General features: G+C 36.6%; 1 protein-coding gene across 8 annotated transcripts in view; it reads right to left on the bottom strand.

Annotated features, from left to right (window-relative positions):
* Positions 1 to 2308: 2308 nt before the first annotated feature.
* Nfat5 (nuclear factor of activated T cells 5) overlaps positions 2309 to 21866 on the bottom strand; it is a 121970-nt gene continuing 102412 nt past the window's right edge. For all 8 annotated transcript variants that reach the window (XM_063247575.1, XM_063247576.1, XM_063247578.1 and 5 more), the window contains 4 exons: positions 16200 to 16348; positions 12978 to 15468; positions 12045 to 12288; positions 2309 to 10974 (listed from right to left, as the gene is read on the bottom strand). In XM_063247575.1, coding sequence (XP_063103645.1) covers positions 12053 to 12288; positions 12978 to 15468; positions 16200 to 16348 — 2876 coding nt within the window. In that variant the 3' untranslated portion in view covers positions 2309 to 10974; positions 12045 to 12052. The remainder of the gene's footprint in view (positions 10975 to 12044; positions 12289 to 12977; positions 15469 to 16199; positions 16349 to 21866) is intronic.

The following is a 21866-nucleotide window of genomic DNA, read 5'->3' as shown; positions in this document are numbered from 1 at the left end:
TGTTTTGAAGAAAATAAACCAACATCCACAGTCCTCATTTGCTACATTGAATGAATTCAAGAAGGAAACTGTAATTTTGATACTTAAAAAATAACCAGGCATGGTGACACATGCCTGTAAACTCTAGTACTCTCAAGGCTGAGGTAGGACAATCACCAAGAGTTCCAAGTCCGGCTTGAGCTACATGATGAGACCCTGTCTCAAAAAGACAAAACCAAATAACAGTAATAACCTTTGCGGGGCTGGGGATTTAGCTCAGCGGCATAAGCGCCTGCCTTGCAAGCGCGTGGTTTTGAGTTCGATCCCTGGTACCGGTAAAAATACAAAAATACAAAAAAAAAAAAAAAAAAAAAGGGGTTGGGGATTTAGCTCAGCGGTATAAGCACCTGCCTTGCAAGCAGGCGGTCGTGAGTTCGATCCCCGGTATCGGTAAAAATGAAAAAGACAAAAAAAAAAGAAAAAAAAAATAATAACCTTTGCAAAAACAAAACCTTTATTTCTAATCTATACAAACTGCCAGTTATTTTTCTGTATCACTAAATTGCTAACTTTCCAGTGATCACTCCCTTGGGGCTATGTAGTTAAGGCTGGTCATCAAATTTGCAGTGAGTTCTGCCTCAGCCTTGAAAGTGTTGCTATTATAGGCATGCACCATCATACCTAGCTTTTCTTTTTTTTGAGACAAAGTCTTTCTAAATTGCTCACGCTGAACCCAAACTTGGGGATCCTCCTGCCTCAGCTTTCACAGTGCTGAGACTAAAAGTCTACCTCTTTTAGTATGATGTGCATGCTTGGCTTAGTGCAATGTTTTGATTCCATGATTTCTGGGATGAAGTTGTAGGTCTGGTGTTTTATTAGCTGTGATAAACAACTTAGGTAATTATTTTGGTGCTGGGACTGAGCCTCCACATGCTAGTCATGTGCTCTACCCTCGCCCCCAATTTTGGCAGAATACTTGAATTTCTCATTTAAGTTCTTGAAATGTATTTTCCCACTGTTCCCACAATTGCAACCTATGATCAAAGTCTGCCCTCTTCTGGTGCATTGCAAGAAAGTCCAGAAATGATGCAAAGCCAGGTAGGCGGCTTAAAACTTGGTCTCTTACCTGCCCAAAAAAGACCTTACTGGGGGTGAGGTTGGAGGATCCTATTCATGGGGTGCTGGGTAGCTCTGACATTTTTCTTCAGTATCCATAACGTATCAGTATCCCACTTGAGAACAGATTAATGAAATATTTATAATATGCTTACTAAACATGAGTGTTTCTCTTTAGAAGGATTTTCTGTTGCCTATCATCTTCACTTTTGTATAAACTTCTGGAAGTTCCTAATAAAATTCACTTTTACCAAACAGACCCATATTCATTGATACCAGTTAAGCTAGTGACAGAGATATTTGGGCCCACATAGAATCTAATGGAGATGGGATCAGAGGATTCAGTAATAAATCACAGCTGGGTTCATGGTTTCAGACCTCACCCCATAAGGTCACAGAACAAACCAGAACCTCTAAGGAAATTTCAAAAACATTAAAAAGAGCCAGGAAAAAAGGAGAAACGGAGAAACAAACTGATAAGCTGTAAACCAAATGCCTCAGGCAGTATTTATTCAGCTGTATAAAAGCCAACAGGCGGGGTACTATTGTGGAATACGAACACCACAGCTAAACAAGGGTTTGCTCTCTTGGAGGTATATTCTCATGAAGAAACTTAGGTTGAGACAGACACTCTAATTCATGCTGGCCTTGAACTCACTATGTAGTCCAAGCTGGCCTCAAACTCACAGTAATCCTCCTGTCTCAGCCTCCCAAGTCCTGGGCTTACAGGCATGTGCCATCACACCTAGCCTCGTGAAGAAATTTAAATGAACAAATGTGTTTGTGGTTAAAGTTGCTAGGAAGGGAAAGTAATATTAGAGAGGTAGAAATGGGATACAGTTTGCTTTAAGAGCACACAGACTGCTCCTGAAGGCCACCTGCTAAGAGTGAGACCGTGAGAGGGACATTTGCTATCCGAAGCAGCAGCACTGCAGACAGGAGCACCTCCATGCATATGTACTACTTTATGAAGTACAAAGTAATTGGACTAAGTGGAATAAAGATTCTAACTCACGCAATTTTATTCTGCATGGCATAAGTGTGTGTGTGTGTGTGTATATATATATATATCTCCAGTGATATGTATCATTGTATTCCTGGCAGAATAGTAGGCACAAAGTAAGTACTCAAGGATTTCTGCATGTCCACATATTCATTTTGTAGGCACACCTATGCACACATGCAAAGTTTGAGGAAAAACTTAACCACAAAATGAAAACTTTCAATGTTTTATTTTTGACTGCAGCTGTTTACAGAAATATAGTTGCGAGTATACAAATGTTCCAATAGAAGCAAAATATCTTTTTAATATTTAACAAGTTATCACAGATAGCTAAAAACATAGATGCAAATGAAATTCCCCCAGAGAAACTCAAAAATATCTGGTGTCAGTGCTCTGAAATCCCAACTATGAAAGCCATATACACAAAAATGTAACCTTAATATCACTGCAGGACAATAGAAGGCAGTTCAGTGGTTGATCAGTGTGCTCAAGCAAATAAAATTAATAAATTAAAATGGCAGAAAGGTACCTAAACCACTTGAGAACAGATTAATGAAATATTTATAATATGCTTACTAAAAGTAAAAGATATGAGTGAAATTGAGTAAAAGTCGTGAAAAGAAAAAAAGAAGCAGCAACCACTTGGAGCTTATCACTGGAAGCCAGAGAAGTAGGTAAGTACATTCATTAGATCAAAAGAAATGAACAAGTTTTTTGGAATCAGTCTGTTACTAGTTAAGTCATGATCACTTCAGTGCAGGACAGTTTTTGTTGTTTTGAGACATGTAGTTTAGGCTGGCTTTGAACTAGGTAGCCCAGGCTGGGCTCAAATGTATAGCAATTCTCTTGCCCCAGCCTCCCAGAGCTGGAATTATAGGCATGTGCCACCACATTGGGTGAGGATAGTTCTTTATTGGACACAGAAGTCTGATTCCAATCCCATGCTCACACATCTGAGATCTTTTGTGTGTTTCTTTCTGTGTATGCTGTTCTGATGAGGTGCACCAGCTAAAATAATAAGCAAGCAGTCTCTACAAACCAGGCAAAATGAAATTCTGACGGTGGGAAGAATGAATTAGGGTAATTAAGTAGGGTTAACAGAGTTTAAACACAAAAGTTTTAAAGAAGGATATTACAAATTGGGTTGAGAATTATAGTAGTACAATTCTTTGGGGAGAGGAATATACAGTACTATGCAATAAAGTAGGGAAAAGGGATAAAAAAGGAGGAATGTAACTAGAGCATTTCCCAATAGTTTGCCTATGAATTCACTAGCACCAAAACTTGTAGAATAAGCCACTTAAACTTCCACTGCTAGTATTAAGGAAAGACAGCAGTGGTGATTTTTAGAAAATGATTATACACTTAGTTTTAATCTGAAAAGTGAATTTTTTCTTTCACAAGTTAACGAATTGGCAATTTGTAAACAATGGAAGGAAGATTAGAGTATCTATGAAGGTACTAGATTAGATAAGGAAATAAAAATGAACAAATCTATTTATCTTGTGGCTACTTTACATTTACCATGATGCTAACAACTGTGAAGGGGAAAAATGCCCAAATTATATAATGCATTATCTTGTTTAATATTTATTTTAGCAAATAACTCTATCTGAAGCATAAGCTCCAAAGAGAGCTACATTTGTATTGTAACACTGTTATGTGAATGTGAAGCAAGCTACTTTCAAAGAAGTTTTATCTATTAAAAGAAGAAAGTAAGGTGCTGTTAACCTGGCCATCTTACTATCTCAGATAGAAACATAATTATAAGGAATGATAATTTTGTTCTGAGAGTTGATCTAGCCACAGCAAAATTGTGGTCTGCTAGTAAAGTAAGAATCAATGAAAAGAAAGCTTGTATTATACTGCCCACAATGCACCCATATTATGGATAAACAGGAGAAGTTAGCACCCATCAAATATCTTAGCTACTTAAATGTTATAACAATTAAAAGAAACACTGAACATTGTACCTATATATATTTAAATCAGTCATCTAATGTAAACTTTTAGTAAGTGGTAGGAAAATGCCAAACTAACAATGAATTATAAATAACCAGACTAACTTGTACATGTATATAAAATACATGTGTTTCTTAGGCAGTATGAAGAATAAATTATCACTGTCAATAAGTGATTATAGACAACAAGATAAGCTGAAATCACCTAAAAGACAATGCATAATCTTTTTTTTTTTTGACAATGCATAATCTTATCTCCATGGGTAGGAAAAGAAACATTTTTGCTCTCACTAGATATATTTTATACCAATGGTTCATAAACTTTAGTGTGCATCACAACCTTTGGAGGGCTTATTAATTCTGCTCAGCTCCATTTGAGTCTATCTGGGATAAGGTTCAAGAACATGTATTTCTGGGGCTGGGGATTTAGCTCAGCGGCATAAGCACCTGCCTTGCAAGCAGGCGGTCGTGAGTTCGATTCCCGGTACCGATAACTAGTTTCCAAGTTACACTGATACTAGCTGGTGGCTGAGGACCATATTTTAAGAACCATAGTTTACATATGGAAACGTTCATACTATAATTATCTTATAAAATGACATAAAATATACAGGAAGGGGAACTGGGCTTTAATGCATTCTCAAATATATAATCAGTTATAATGTTTCTAAAATGGCTTTTTAAAGTATAATTATTTCGCCTCAAGTCAATTATATTTCTAAGTCCCACTATAAAGTCATTTTAGAGAATATTCACATAACACTTACACCAAGTCTGATATCCAAATTAAAAAGGGGACACAGGATTCTAAAAGGTTAAGAATCATTCAATAGGAAAGACTCACTAAGTAGCATTTTTGGCTTCTTTGGAATGATTAAAGTGCATAATGTCAGTAGGCTTTTAAGAATATTGCATAAAGATTTGTAGTTCTCAGTGTTACTAACAGTCACAAATATTCCTGCACGTGGAAGGGAGCTCTATCACAAAGGTACTACAGTCCCAATCTGCTATTGATGGTCCTTTCTTTAAGCACCACCCCTGTGGTAAGCAGCTGGAACAAAAAGAAAATTAAAACACCCAGAAAGACACTCAATGCAACTGTATCTAGTAAAAGTTATTTTCTTATGTCTGAAAGGAATCAGGTATAAATTTTCCCTTATTTTTCTTTGACACTAGTTTTCTTAGGCAAATTACTGAGGCTCTGATGGGCAAGAAGTATACTATATCTGAGAGTGCTGGCACAAGCCTATAAGCCTAGCACTTGGGGGCCGAGGTATGAGGATTGCCTCAAGGCCATCTTGAACTACAAAACAAAATCCAAAAAACAAACTCTAAGTGCAGAAAAGCTGATACTGTCAGGCCTTGTCTATCTTATGTTTTAGTGATTTATTTTCATCCATCTAATTAAGATCATAAAAAAAGTTATGCAGTTAAGCAGTTCAAGTAGGTCTTAAACTCACTTTGTGGCCTCGGCAGGCCTCAAACTTGCAGTGATTCTCCTGCCTCACCCTCCTGAGTGCTAGGATTACAGGGGTGTGCCATCACACCTGGCTCAAACAGGTGCTTTATATAGTTCCTTTCTGAAATTTCCACCCATTTGTGTACATGTCCTCTCATATACATAGTGAAAATTTCACTAGTATTCAGGAAAGACCTATTGTTAGTTTGTTGAGATGAAGACAAATTGATAGTTACTTTACATAAACAGCAATCTTTTACTTATTCTCCCCTAAGGACCAAATCTAGCAATGGATCTCTGCTGCTATTAAGTTAAAGGAACTTATGAGGTGACAATCGAGACTTCATAAAAGACCAGTTTTTTACATGTTTTTGGTAATGGTGAAAAATGATATAAGAAAAGGGTACTATCACAGTAAAAGGCACTTTTCCATAAACAATTTCATCTAGATATAAAATATTAATGTAAAAATCTCCAGAAAGAACAAGTGGAGTAAAAACAGAATTTTATTAATAAATGACACTTAAAATAATATGAAAATAAAGAGATTTTAAAAATTACAGCATTTCTGAGTATCACAAATGGTACTGTAGACCCTCATACTTATGAATGATACCTCTGCAATTTAGCTCTAGTGACACAAACAGGCAGAAAGGAAAACTTCTTTGTTTCTTTTTACTTTTGGTAATTCTGGGTATGAAACACAGAGTCTGGCACATGCTAATCAAATGCTCTACCACTGAGCTATGCACAGCCCTGAGTTACTTTTTTAATTTATTTGCTCATTCACAGTTTCTATTTCATTAAGTCCTTTCTAATAGCCAAAGGCATGCAGATATAAAATGGTTGCTTTGGTAAGAGATGAAACCTAAAGTCAAGATTCAAAGTAAATAGGTCTCATAATTTCCAATTAGGCTTATTTAACTTTATTTTAATATTTTGTGGGTAGCAGGAATTGAACTCAGGACCTCATATTTGTCAGGCAGGGACTGTGCTGCTGAGTACATCCCCAGCTTTCCAATTAGTTTTAAATAATCAGGTCAGGGATTTAGCTCTAGTGGTTCAAGCGCTTGCTTGGTTAAGTGCAAGGTGGTGAGTTCGATCCCTGGTATCAAAAACAAAAACAAAAACAAGAACAAGTAAATGATCAGTTAGGAAATAAGACATCAGACCAGAAAAACTTTACCAGAAAGGATAAAAGCTTCTCAGATTATTCCTAATATTTATACCTCTGTCAAATTTATTAATTTAATTAGCACATCAGGTTTTTTTCTTTTTCCTTTTTTATCGGTACCGAGGATCGATAGCGGCAAGGCAGGTGCTAATGCCGCTAAGCTAAATCCCCAGCCCCTCAGGTTTGGTTTTTTTTTTTTTTTTTTGTACCAAGGATCGAACACATGACCTCATACTTTCCAGGCAGGCATTTATGCCACTGAGATAAATCCCTGGCCCTACTATATCAAGTTATTCTGTTTTTCCTTTGTTGATGTGTCTAACAAACTTCACTTTTCTAAAACAAGCATTTATAATGGTTTACAAGGTCAAAAGGAATTGTTTTAGTTCTGAAGGGACAGATACATCATCTTCCTTATTTCCTTTGACATTATTTTTTCCTTGGTACATTAGCCAAGGTTTTGATGGGCAAGAAATATATTGTAATGAAATTTCAAGCACATTATATTTTTTAAAAAGCAAAGGATGATAGAAGGAAAATGAGGGGGAAGGAAGGAGGAGAGGGGAGAAGAGGAAGGAAGATCCCTTACAAATACTGCTTCTATAATCCCTTTAAGACCTGTTCTAGGGAATCTGGGAAAATTAGATTTTTGCTGGTTAAATAACAACATGGTCTTCCAAATCATAAGTAACACTATACTTTTATCACATTACTATAACTCAGAAGCAAAATATGAGTTCTAATGATCTTCTACTGGTATAGATATATAATGGAATGATAAGGAATAACTCACATAGAGACAGAAAGATAAGCTCCAAGCATTTGTATGAGTTGCTGAAAGCAAGAGTAACTGAACGTAACAGCATAAAAAAATGTGGCTCACAGTTTATTTTGGTCTTTCTGCCATAAATTAATAAATTGTTGTTTCCAAGGCCTTTGCTGGCTCACTGAGTTTTCTACAGTTTCTACCTGGAACTTGTAACAGTAACTAGGAAACTGCCTTATTAACAAAAGTATCAACCACTGAGCTAATTCTTCAATAAAAAGACAAATACTCTTTGTAACCAAATCATATATTCAGAATGTGGAACTTAACATTGACATTTAGGGGTAAGGAACATTTAACAATGTTTAAAAAACAAAAAAACCAAGAAACAAACTATCATTATGGATTAAGAATATGGTAGCGTATCACAGCCCTTGTATAAATAACCACAAAATGTATGAGAATAAAAATTGGGTTTTATGCCTCCATCCAATCCAACCACTACAGTTCAGGTGTATGTTCTGTTCCAAACCTAGATATTATAAAACAGAAAATTGGTCCCAGTGACTTGGCTTTGCCAACCCCTATTTTGTAAGGATAAACCTCTTGCTAAAGCACAGAACAGAAGCACCACACAAGCCAGTCTTCTTGCCACCACTTCACTCATGGTGCAGTATTGACACACAATCTAATCAAATTGATGAACAAACAACAAACTTCTTGAGTATCCTACATAATCTCAGAAGAAAATTCAGAGATAAAATATAGTGTTTAAAAAATTCTTTCTTTTTAATACCTGCTGAGCTTGCTTGCATTATACGCAGCCCTCTAGGGTTACAGTTTTACATTTTAAAACTGAAGCACTGGATTGTGTGGCTGATCCTTCTCATAACCTGAACTACACTGAGTAATTTTTCCTAATAGGGGACAGGGAAAGAGATACATTGAGAAAAATACTTTTGGTGCATAGAATTTATAAAGTAGCTCTGAATATTACAAGATGGGGAAAATGTTATTAAAATTACAAACATGGGATTTTTTAGTGTTTTTATAAATAAAAGGCATAGAATACAGAAAGCCAATTAACTATTACAATAATAAAATATTACATAGTGAGCAAAGGCTGAATGGCTCATTCTTGTGAAATACCAATTGACACAACTGTCTCAATAGGTTTCCTCACTCATTAACTTTTTGCTGACTGAAAGATGCAGCAAACACAGGAAGCTGCCTTCAGCTCACTAATAACATCAAGAACTGCCTGATGGAATGGCTACGGATGAACAGGTCATTGTTTCAAAAGGTACTTAAATACGCAATAAAGACATAACAAACCCCCCCTCACTGTTATCAGACGCCACGTTGTGGTAGAACATCAGACAAACTCACAAATTTACCACAAAAATGTGTGGCAAAAAAAGAATAGTTTATATATATGTATATATATAAATTTCTATATTTATGCCAATGTACTCACTCAGTACAAATAGCAAAATAGTATACCATTTCCTAAATACAAAATATAGCTTTCCAAAAAAATGAAACACACATTAGATATAAACCATCCAAAACTTGAACGATTGAAAACTGTATTCAAAATTAAATGACCCAGAGTAGGTCTCTTTCTGAAAAGTTCCCTTCATATCGGCAAGAAGCCTGTACTACTGAAAACGTAATTCAATGCCTCTCAATCAGAGAGAGAAAGAAAGAAAGGGCGGGGGAGTGGAAGGAAATATGGAGGAGAATAAACAGAAAAACAGAAGAAGAGCACATTCAAAGAACAAAGGGAGATAACACAAAAAGGATAAAATCTAGCTATATAAACAAAACCAACACCACAAATCCACACAGGTCAACTAAATGTATAGAATAGGAAGAAGGAAAAAAAAAATCAAACAGAAAAGTAGCCTCCAACAACAATTAACAGGTTATTTTTTGTACATTTAAAAAAAATGAATGGACAAGGATACCAAAACTTTATATCAATACATAGAAGCCACACATACACGTTGGCCTTACACTGCATTGACAGCTTTCCACATGCCCAAAGGAAAATGAGACGTAAGCACATATCCAGACACAGGCGGTAGTTAGAAGCAGGCATCCCATTGGTGGTAAGAACACCCCAAACTGTATAACTAACGCTACATCTGTAAGTTCTGGAGTGTGTTATTTTGCTCTTTATAGATGTAACACAAGTTAGTACATTTCATTTTAAGTCCATGATATGACCCTATAAAGCCTAAGGCTTATGGGAGCCATCAGGTAAGTGACCTCTTAAACTTTAAAGCACTGAGGTGACAAGTGAATTATATTCACTGCAGCTCAGAGAAAAGTGATGTTTCAAGAAATTTTAGTTTGGATTTGTTTTTTAAATGAAAATGGATACTGTTTTCTATATTATATGTGCTGCTGAAGCAAGCACTACACTGTTTTCTGTTAGACGGGAAATTTTAAAGACTTCAGAACAGCACCGTTCATGAGGATGGGGTGGGAGTGAGGGATAGATGCAGTTTTCTCAGCAATCAGTTCCCAGTAATTCTTAAAGAGCTCTCCTTGTCCTGTGCTGCAGAGTTGCTAGGTCACCCTGGGTCAAAGTGGCCTTTCCCTTTAAGTTGTTACAGGGTCACAGTACTATATTAATAGTTGTCTAAATTGAAGGGAAAAGGAGATGTAAAGTAACAGCGATGCATATAAACAGAACTCCAGCCTAAGAGTGGGTTAAGAAGAAAACAGACTAAATTACTGTCAGTTTACAACTGTAGGAGGATATCAGAATGTATTTACTATGTATTACCCTCTTCATTTTTTCACAGAGCAAAATAATGATTTTCAACGTAGTTATAGCTAAACCTCAATAGAACTCTCTGACAGATAAAATCAATAGCATTCCAGCTGTCCCTAGTTTTGTAAAGCGTGTCATCATCTACTTTAATATTTAATTCAGAGTCCTTTTATTGTGTAGAGTTCTTAATACAGCTTCTTGGAATGTTACCCCCTCAGTTTCTCCATAAAAACTGAAAAATTCCTTCACTTTGGCCACCAGCTGTACCTTTCATATATAACAACAACAACAAAATAGCCTTAGTTATTAATGAACTTTACCTTTTTATAAACCTTTGTGTGACTAAAATAATGCAATAAAGAAAATAATAAAAGTAAACATGACAAATATTATTTTCTAATAGCAATAACAACTGAGTGGTTCAATTTTGAATTTTAACTGCACTTTTAAAGAAACTGTGCCTAGGAAAGTGGCAACACTTATTTCAGTCCGAAATTGAAACAGATTCTCAGTCATCACTGTTATCAGAAATATAAAATATGACAATGTTAACAATGGTAGTTAATTACTGCAAAAGGCAGCACAGGTATGTTCTTTTACAGTAAAAACAAAATCTATCCATGTACTCAAGTTTTTTTGTTTTGTTTTTAAAGTAATATAGTTCAGTACACTTCACAGAACCACACGATCTCAGGACATCTTGGAATCACGACTGTTTTTCCCAGGGATTTCTAAGAAAAAAGGGGAAGAGGAGAAAAATTCAGTATAACTAATAGGAAGGGAAAGCGTATTTTTCTTTTTTTACTGGTACATTTTACTTTTTTTTGGCAGTGCTGAAGATTGAACCTAGAGTCTTGCACATATTAGGGAAGTGATCTAACAATAATCTCTCTATCTCTAGCCCCTGTACACTTTAGATATACATAGTAACATCTAGCATAGGGAATTAGTACCTGGAGATGATGTATCTTGCTTATTTTTTTTCCATTTTCCTCCTCGCTTCAAACCTTCTTCCCTCCTTATTTACAAAAATTTTTATTTCCTTTTTTTTTTTTTTTTTTTGGAGCCGGGAATCAAACTCAGGGCTTTGTGCTAGCCAGACAGGTGCTGTGCTACTGAGCTATGTCCCCAGCCCCTCTACCTTTTTTTTTTTTTTTTGGTCTTTCTGAGACAGGGTCTCGCTATGCAGTTCAGGCTGGCCTTGGGCTCACTTTGTAGCCTAGGCTGGTCTCCAACTTGCAACGATCCTCCTACCTCAGCCTCTTGAGTGCTGGAGTTACAGGTGTGAGCCACTACGCCTGGCTCAAGCCCCTCCACTTTTTTCCTCTTATTTTTTTTCATTCTTTTCTGCTTTTCCCCTTCCCCCTTCTTTGTTCCCTTTCTCATTTAACATTTTCTTCCCAAGGAAGAAATTATTAAAGTGTGTCTCCCTGAAAGAATGCAAGTACATTATAAGGCTATATAAGTGGAGCTTTATTGTATTTATTTTTCCACTTACTTTTCTCACTCAATAGCTCTTGAAGAAAACAGAAATGAGACATGGTCATATCTAATATATAGTATGAAGGAAACACAATTTGTACTCATCAGATTTATGTGATTCCTAGACAAAAAAAGTATAGAGCCAAAAGAAATGTCCAATATTAACAATATGAGCATAAGGTATCATTCAGAGTAATTTACCATCTTGTGAGAAAGCAGTATTTTAATATAATCTAAGCAGTGCTTTAATTTAACCAAAATTGATAAGAAAACAATATATTGCTGCTTTTCCATAAGAAGTCAAAATATAAATACTTACATATCCAGTTAAAAGGAGCCAGTCAAATTGTTTCCTTGGTTTTGCAAAGAAACAAGCAAATCAATCTTTTCAATGTTCTGGTTGGTATTTATAGAGGACGCCAGTGGAGAATTCTCTGGCATTTGCTGAGAAAGAAGTGTTGTCACAGGTGACTGGCCTTCATTTTGTGGTTGGCCAGGCTGACTTATGGCCATCAACTGCTCTGGCAGTGCACCTGGTCCAGGGGTTAAAAGCTGACTACAGTCTGCAGAGACATTGAAAACAGAAGCTACATGATTAGTTAAGATTCATGAGAAAATTAATTGTCATGGGATATTTGTAATTGTGTTTTTATCCAGTAAATTACTAAAAGTGAGGCAGCTAACAGTCTGAGAAAACAGTTTTCAAGGAATGATTCTGGGACTCATTTTAGGTTTGCTCTAAGTAGTACAAAAACACAATTTTTCTTATATAACACCTTAACTCCTATGTACTTCTTCCCTAATAAAGGAACATTAAAGATAGGTGCCTGCTTCTTTACAAACTACTTTAATTGGCTGAGACATTATCTATCATTGTTATTTCACTTTTCTTTCAGGTTTATAGCTTAAAATGTCAAACATATACGTTTTTGGGGGGTACTAGGAATCAAAGTCAGCACCTTGTGCTTATCAGGTAGGCACTTGTGCCACTGAGCCATATCCCTGGCCCCAAACAGGTACATTTTTATACATTACCACATTTAATATTCACAATGCTCTTGTCAAGTATGTAATATTGTTGCTTTAGAATGTGGAAATTTAGCCTTATAAAGGTCAACTAAATTGTCCAAGATCTATTTTTTAATTGGTAGAAGTAAAAATATACTCTACACTCTTAAAACTAATATATTTTGCTTCTGAAATAATAATGTAATCATTTCAATTGAATAATGAGAAATTAAGAGTTTCTTACTATTCTGAATGCCAAATAAGAACATTCCTGAAGTTGGTTGAGAGGAGCCAGAATTCTGTAGTTGGTTCATTGTGCCTCCTGCAGTGTTGTGAAATAAAGTAGACTGTGGCTGTGGTGAAGATGTGGCTCCCTGGATTCCAGGCAAGTTGTTTTGAGAGGAATAAAGAGGAGACTGTTGCATGTCTTGTTGGCTTATACTGGTCTGCAAAGCAGACATGGATGCTGGAGAGAGGAAGAGTGTAACTTGCTGCTCTTGAGAACTAGGTGACCCTTGTACCAACTGAATCTGAGGAGAGCTATGGAACAAGGAGGTCTGCGAAGACTCAGACTGAGTAGGACCAGGATTCTGAAGTGAGGAAACTGTGGGCTGATTCTGAAATTGCATGGGCTGCTGCTCTTGATTCATTGAGGCCATATTACTTTGTTGATGAAAAATTGACTGATTCTGTTGCTCCTGACTAGCCATTGGATTTTGATTTGGACTAAATATCATGTTTGGTGGTGGCTGCTTTTGAGATGCCATTGAAGCTATGGTATTCTGATTACTGAATAAAATGCTCTGCTGCTGTTGTTGCTGTTGCTGTTGCTGCTGCTGCTGTTGTTGCTGCTGCTGCTCCTGAGACGGAGAGTTACTCTGCATGGCCACTATTGAGTGCTGTGCCTGGAAAATTGCTCCTTGTTGGTTCTGAGGCATTGGATTAGGTGGAAGGGAACCCAGTGACACCTGAGGCTGAAATAAACTTTGTTGGGAAGATTGAGCCTGTTCTTGGGAAAGCATAGGGCTCTGGATATGTGATATTGGAGACTGCTGTTGGAAAGCAGTTGGCTGTTCAGTGTTTGATGCTGACTGAAGTGGAGGAATGGAGTTCTGTGCAAAAAATGAAATCTGTTCTTCTTGGGCTACTGTGTTAGTTTGAAGATTATTCATAGGACTTTGGGAAAGAAATATGTTGGGTGACTGCTGATCTTGTGAAACTGAAGAGCCCTGCAATACAGCAATGGTACTCTGAGAATGAAACATTGGAGGCTGCATTTGTTCAGAGGATGGTGTAGAAGTCTGACTGTGGACAATAGGATTTGGACTATGAAAAATAGAACCTGGAGTTTCCTGCGTAAGATTCTGCGCATCAGCAATAGGATTTTGAGGGTGAAAAAGTTGAGCCTGTGAGTGAGAAGACTGTGGCAAAAAATTCCCAGACTGAAGTGACATCATGTCATTCCCTGGCTGGAATAAACCATTACCTTGTTGCTGGGTACCACTATTCTGAACACTCATCATACTTTTTGTAGATGAAAAAAGGTTAACTTGAGGCTGACTGTCCCCACTATGTTGCATTTGGACTATGGTCTGAAAGACATTATTCTGAATCTGTTTTGTTTGCACTCCAGTTTCTTCTCCATCTCCCGAACTTGGTGTCTGAAACATGGTCGCACCAGGGGTTGCAACTTGCTGTGTGGTGGTGGTAGAAGTTTCATTTCCAGAAACTGCAGGAGGAGTAGAAAACAATTCACACTGCATTTGTATGTCCTCATTGGTAGATAGTGCATTAATCATATGAGAAGGCTGTTGGTAAACTGGCGACTGCTGAAGGTTTCCATTTGCTGAAGGAGTTGAAGGGAATAACTCTGACTGAATCTGGGCAGCTGCTTGGCAAATACTCTGCTGCATCTCTATCACCATTGCAGCTGATGGTTCCATCACTTGCTGTTGTTGTTGCTGCTGCTGCGGATTAGACAACGTGCTTTCAGTCTGTGGACGAACACTTTCAGCTCTCCCAGGTATTAAATTATCTTGCCTGGGGTGAACTGCTGGTTCTGTTGAAGAAAATATTCCAGGACTTACACTATTTTGAATTTGACTGACTTGTTGAAAAATGCCCGCACTGAGCTGTTCTTGAACATTCTCATTACCATCTGGAGCAGAAAATAACACTGAAGATAACTGTTGCTGTGCCTCTAAAACTTGCTGGACCAAGTCAACACTTCCACTGTTGCTACTAGCAGCACTGCCTGTAAAACTTCCTGCTTGCAACTGCTGAATGGTATTCTGTAGTTGACTCACACTATTTGGTGATGGAAAAATATTTGATGAAATCTGCTGCTGTAAAGTCTGTGCTTGTTCTTGCAGTGGTGACTGCTGTTGTTGTGAGGCCTCAGTCAGCTGTGACAAATTAACTACTGTACCATCTGACTGCAACACTTCTCTAGATTGAGTTTCTCTTGTCTGAAACTGTGTAGCCTGCTGGAGTAGTGCCTCACTGCCAGGCAGCTGATTAGAGGCAGAAACTGCTGGAAAGGCCCCAGATTGTGAGATGTCCTGTGTTTGGATAGTAGTCAGAGTTTCTGGATTGTATGCCTTGGACTGAAGCTGCTGCTGCTTTTCATTTTCTGAAGGTAAGTGGGAAGATGATGGTGATGAAAAGGACCCATTTCCTGGTATGTTAGAGATATTTTCTAAAGTTTGTTGAGTTGACCCAACTGTCTTTGTAGTCTAAAAAGCAAAAAATTCCAAATAATAAGTATATGTAAATATTAAATGAGGACATATGATACTTTAAAAAGTACTACTGTTCTAAAAATATATGTAGGGCCTATTTTCCACTCAATCACTTGTAAATCTGGTGCAAGATAATGATAATCCATGATAATATGTCTGATTTTAAAGTACTGTAAGCAAAGAATCAAACAAGAAAGTAGGTTAATATTCAACTACTGATATCCTTTTGCAAATCAAGGGTAACAATGGAACGTTAATTCTGTGGTTTATAATCAGCAGATTTCAAACTACCTCTCATTTTGTGGATCATCAGTAACATTACACTGGGGAAAAATAAGTGAAAATGGGAGTAGAAATTATGGGAGTGGACTGCAAAGAAAACAATGTTTTAATTCTGAAAATGCTAATAATTTTTTTGTGGGGATGCAGGGTGGAGAATACAAGGTCTGGCTATGTAGTCTAGGCTGGCCTTGACCTCACTGTGAATTCAGGCTGGCTTTGAACTTACAATCCTCCACCAAGCCCAGCTAAAAATTATTATTTATTAATACTCCTCAACACATAAGTATTAATTATTCTTTGTCAAAATGTATAGAATATTCACTCTGAAAAGCAAAATTCATTAAGTATATCCAAAAAAACATACGTGAAAGAAACAGGACAAGTAAACATAGTAGTTTTTATACATGAGGTTAAAATTTGGGGCACTGTTCAATGCAACTTACCTTAAAAATAGGGGAAGATCTTTTTTCTGCTGTTACTTCCATTGGAGTAACATCTTCACTCTTAATCATACTGCTCGATATGAGTGGAGTGATCAGGGCATTAGGAAGAATATTTACTTTATCTAAGTTACATCCAGTAGTTTTAATTGCTGTACACACACATATACACACACAAAGAAAAAAAAGAAAGAAAAGTTTAAAACCACAAAAATCATCTAATTCTGTGATTAGCATGTTGATTCTAAGTCTTAATTTAAATGTTTTTTGAGGCTATAATGGTAGCATGACACAAAATTGGTGGATCAAGATATACCATTTTTGAAGGGCTCTTGGTTTTGGCCTGAGAATAAAGTTACACATCACACCCACACACCCACACTCACTCACTCTCTCTCTCTCTCTCTCTCTCTCTCTCTCTCTCTCTCTCTCTGTCTCTGTCTCTCTCTCTCTCTCTCTCTCTCTCTCTCTAGCAAAACACACAAAGCAGTACTGGGATAAACCCAGAGGCTTCATGCATGCTAGAGATACCCCCACACCCTTGTCAGTAGGTTAAACATTAACAAGCTTAAGTAATTGAACTACCAAGCTACACCTATGAAGGCCCTTCCATATACCTGAATTACACTACTCAAACATGACCAAGTTATAATTTAGCATACAACCTAGAAATCTCCAGGATGCTGAGCTATTTTATTACAACTGTTAGTCTTCTCTTAGCATATCGCTGGTTGGCAAAATAAAGTTAAACAACTTTTTTTTTGTGGGAGGGGAGGCAAGGTCTTGCTATGTAGTTCAGGCTGGCTTTGAACTCGTGACAATCCTGCCTCAGCCTCCTGAGTGCTGAGATTACTGGCATGCTCCACCACATCTGGCTAAAATTTTTTTTTTTATTTAAAGAAAGATTAAACAAAACAGAAAATAGGTAGAAATAGTACATACATTCAGAGAATAAAAAAAGAATAAGAAATCACTAGTTGATGTCGTTTTACAAATAGTTGTTCAAGGTACAAAAATGGAACATGTAAAGTGGGAATTCAAACCGAGAGACTGTAAAAAGTTCTAATCAACAGTCCAACAAAAATTTAGTAACATGGTTGTCAATCCTATACATTTAAACATACATGCAGTTATCCATATTTTCATTTATGTTTAGATTAAACAAACTAAAGCAGGTTAAAATCATTCTGAACAAAGAATAATAGTATTGCTGGATTTCACTTCAAGACACTCCATAATCAGCACTGGGTACTGTAGTGTCTTCTTTTTAAAACTGAATTTAAAGAAAGACTAAAAAAACAGAAAATGGATAGAAATAATAATTTCAAAGAAAAATAAACAGTAAGAAATCACTAGTTGATGATTACAGATTGTCTTACTATTCAAGATACTAAATTGGAGCATATAAAGTGGGATTCAAACAGTGAGATTGCAACCAGTACTGTTCAATTATCCAACAAAAACTTAGAACTATGGTTATCAATCCTCTACACTTAAACATATATGCAGTTACCCATATCCTCAATTATGTTGACTTTTAATAAACCCAAGCAAGCTAATATCACTCTGAACAAAGAATAACACCATTTCTGGGTTTCACATTATGACACTCCAGGATCAGCACTGGGTATTTTAGTGTCTCCTTTTCTTCAAAGTATCTGTTCATTTCATTAATTGTCATAAGATAAATTCTCATAAACTGTTTATAGATTCCATACATGCATGGGTCTTAACATGTATTTTTTTTTTTAATTTTGAAAGTAACAAATATCCAATAGTGCAAGACAAAACAAAGCCAATCGAGACAATGCAGTGAAATTGGTACAGGATTTCACAGTAGGATACTGGGATAGTAGTACTAAGTACTATGGTATATCTCTTTAATTTAACATTAGCTATCCAGTCAATTACATATTGTAAAATCAAACCAAAAATAGAACATTGTAAAACCAATTGAGAATACTGAATAGAGCAAAAGAAATATAACAAAAAGTGAAAACAACCTATGCCTTCAAACAGAAGATAGAAGGAAATCCCCCATATTTGCTATACTGCATCTGGTCATCCTCCCAAGAGATGTTGAAATATCTATCCCCAGTAGGTAAGGGAGGAGGGGGCAGGTGGGAGAAGGGTGCTGATTTTCAGCTCACGTGGAAGTTGGCTCACAGGTAATGGTTCTCCTCCAGGCCCAAGCTGCAGGTGCTTATCAAGAGGGCAGGTGAATAAGCTGCCTGAGTCCCTCCATGCCGGAGCCCTGGAGCTCTGTTCTCCTCCTGGCCCACGTTGCAGACGCTTACCAAGAGGGCAGGTGAATAAGCTGCCTAAGGGGCTGGGGATTTAGCTCAGCGGCATAAGTGCCTGCCTTGCAAGCACGCAGTTGTGAGTTTGCTCCCTGGTACCGATAAAAATGAAAAAGGACCAAAAAAAAAAAAGCTGCCTGAATCCCTCCATGGCCAGAACTCTGGAACTCTCTGGCTAAATATTTTTAATAAGTATTTCTGACCTAAGGTTTTTTCAGTCTTTGGTTTTTGTTTTATTCTTTTGAATCAGGGTGGTACGATGCTGACTAGAATGGCCTTGAACTCCTATGTAGTCCAGGCTGGCCTCAAACTCCCAATCCTCCTGCTTCACCTCCTCCCCAGGGTGGGAGCATGTGCCATTGTACCTGGCAATTTTTTCAATAAGTAAGTACAAATTTAAATTAAGCAACAGTTCAATTAAACAACATACATATATCCACTAATAACTGCATCCTCCCCCATACAGTTACTGTATAAAAGCTCTATTCACAAATTTCTCCAAAATGTCTTTAAATATGCTTATTAACTCCTCCCCACTTTCTGGAGAATGAAAATAGGCAGAATAAATTAACAAAAAAATTTTTTACGCATCCTAAATTGACCAAAGACAAATATGTTACTGTGTAAGAGAAGTAAGAAAAGGTAAATATAGTTTAACATAAAAAATACCTCTGCCAAAAAAGTCAATACAGAAAGATCAAGTATATATACTATTACCCAGTTTTCTCCTTGATACTGTCTGATACATACAGTACAATTAACCTCATCATTTATGTAGTCCACTGATCTTCAGATTTCTTATTGTATTAGTACATATGCGTGAGTCTATTTAGATCCATGCAACTTTATCATGTGTAGACTCGTGTATCCGATCAGAGAGAAGTGTCCCATCACAAGTATCACATGTATTAGTTGACCTTTTATAATCTTACCCACTTCTACCACCCCTGAAGATACCCTATTGAGGCAACAACAACCTGTTCTACATTTCCATAAATCTGTCATTTCAAGAACAAAGTCCTAGCACTTGGGAGGCCGAGGCAGGAGGGTTGTTGAGAATTGAAGGCCAGCATGGAGTACACAGGGTGTTCAAGGCCAGCCTCAACAACATAGTGAGACCCTGTCTCAAAAAAAGACAGTTACATAAAATGGAGTCACATAGAATACACAGGTTATATCTCTTTCTTCCCCAGTCCTGGAGACTGAACCTAGGGCTTTGTGGATGCTAAGCAAGTGCTGTATCGCTACTCTACAGCTCTGGCCCTTTTAAAATCTTCATTTTGTGACACGGTCTTGCTGAATTGCCTAGACTGGCCTCAAAGTTTTGACCTTGTTCTTCTGGGCCAGCTGGGATTATAGACATGCCTCACCTCATCTGGTGGAATATAACCTTTTGTCCTTTGCTCATTTCACCCAGCATAATTCTCTGGAGTACATTCAATTTATGACATGTATCAGTAACTCATTTCATTTCTGAGTAGTATTATTTCATAGCATGACTATGGCCAATTGTTTAATCATTCATCCACTGAAGGAAAACTGGTTGATTAGTTTTTGGCTATATAAATAAAGCTGTTTTGATGATTCAAGTACAAATTTTCTGTGAATCTAATTTTCCTTTTATCTGGGATACATGACCAAGAATACAATTGCTTGGTCATACAACTACGTATTTTGTTTTAAAAGAAATTTACAAGCTCTTTTATAGTGGCTGTACCATTTAAATTCTTACTAGCAATGTATAAGGCATTTCACATACTCACTAGCATGATTTGCTGCCACTATTTTGTAAGTCATGATCTTTATACTGTAGCTTTGCTGAATTCAACAATTATTTACTTTTAGGAGACTGCTTTTTGTATATTCTTTGGAATATCTAATGCATATATCATTACAAATAAGGACAGTTTTACTCCTTCCTTTTCAAATCTATATGCCTCTATTTTTCTTGCTTTATTGAAATGAACAGAATTTTAAGTTACTGAATTTTAAATGACTGAACAAAAGTAGTGAGGGATAGTTCTTTACCTTTTTTGCAGTCTTGGAGGGAAGGCATTCAGTCTTTCATCAGTAAGTAGAATGTTAGGTTTTTGTAGATATTCTTTATCAATTGGAAGTATTTCTTCTCTATTTCTAATTTTCTAAGAGATATTATTATAAATACTCTCAGACTCAAATGCTTTCCATGTGTCAAGTGATACAATTTTTTTCTTTGGTGGATTATATTGATCATTCCTTCACTTTCTCAATTCTGGGAATTTAACCCAGGGCCTTTGCACTGAACAGAGAATCTTATTAAGTCACTAAGTTGCCTAGATGGGGTTCAAACTTGTGATCCTTCTGCCTGAACCCCTTAAGAGTACTGAGATTATACTTGGGAGCCACCATGTCTGGTTTATATTGATTGCTTTTTCTAAAATGAACTAATCTTGTATACCTAGAATAAATTCCATTCAAGCATGGTGTATTATTCATTTTGTACAACACTGGATTCGATTTGCTGACATTTTGGTGAAGAACTTTTGTGTTCATAAGAAGCATTAACCTGTAGTTTTCTTTAATACCTTTCCTTTGTTACTTGTTTTGTTTTTGGATGGAGCATCATTATGTTGCCCAGGCTGGCCTCAAACTCCTGGGTGTAGGTATCTAAGATTATAGGTGCACATCATCATGCTCTGCTTCTCACAAACATTGTGATGCTGTGTTTTCACTTTTATTCAGTTCAATCTATTTATAACCTTGCTTTGAAACTTTCTCTTTGATCCAGATATATGCTAATTAATTTGTGTTTGAAGATTTTCCTGCTTCTGTCATCAATTTCCTCTTTGATTCCATTTCAGCAGGAGAATATATACTGTATAATTAAAATTTGTATTCCTCCCCCAATTTTACTAGGGCATAATTGACAAATTAACAATCATACATAGTTAATAGATGTAGCTTTGCTTCTGTTTTTCGGTGCTGGATCTTGAACATAGCATAACAAATCTACAATCCACAATTTAAAAAAATTTTTTGGTGTATTTGTCAGTTCTACAATTTCTATTTGGTTCATTTTACAACTTTCCTCACATTGGTGAAAATTTTTTATTTTTCACTTATTTCAAGCAAATTCAAGCATAATTGCTTAATAATGTCATTATGGCTTCTTTAAAAGTTTTTGTCAAGTAGTTTCGACATCTGATTTAGCATTGATGTCAGTTGACTGTTTTTCTCATTCATGATTTTTCTGATTCACAATGAAACAGTAATATTTTTATTGTTCCCTGCCCCCCACAACCACTGGGATTTGAATGCAGGGCCTTCACACTGAGCTACAACCCTAGGTCATTTTTATGTTTTCTTTTGAGATTGGGTCTTGCTATGCCTT

Source organism: Cavia porcellus, unplaced genomic scaffold, assembly GCF_034190915.1.
Source record: "Cavia porcellus strain 051 isolate PalLab524CR breed Dunkin Hartley unplaced genomic scaffold, mCavPor4.1 scaffold_4, whole genome shotgun sequence".
Classification (NCBI taxonomy): domain Eukaryota; kingdom Metazoa; phylum Chordata; class Mammalia; order Rodentia; family Caviidae; genus Cavia; species Cavia porcellus.
This window is presented reverse-complemented; position numbering and strand designations above follow the sequence as displayed.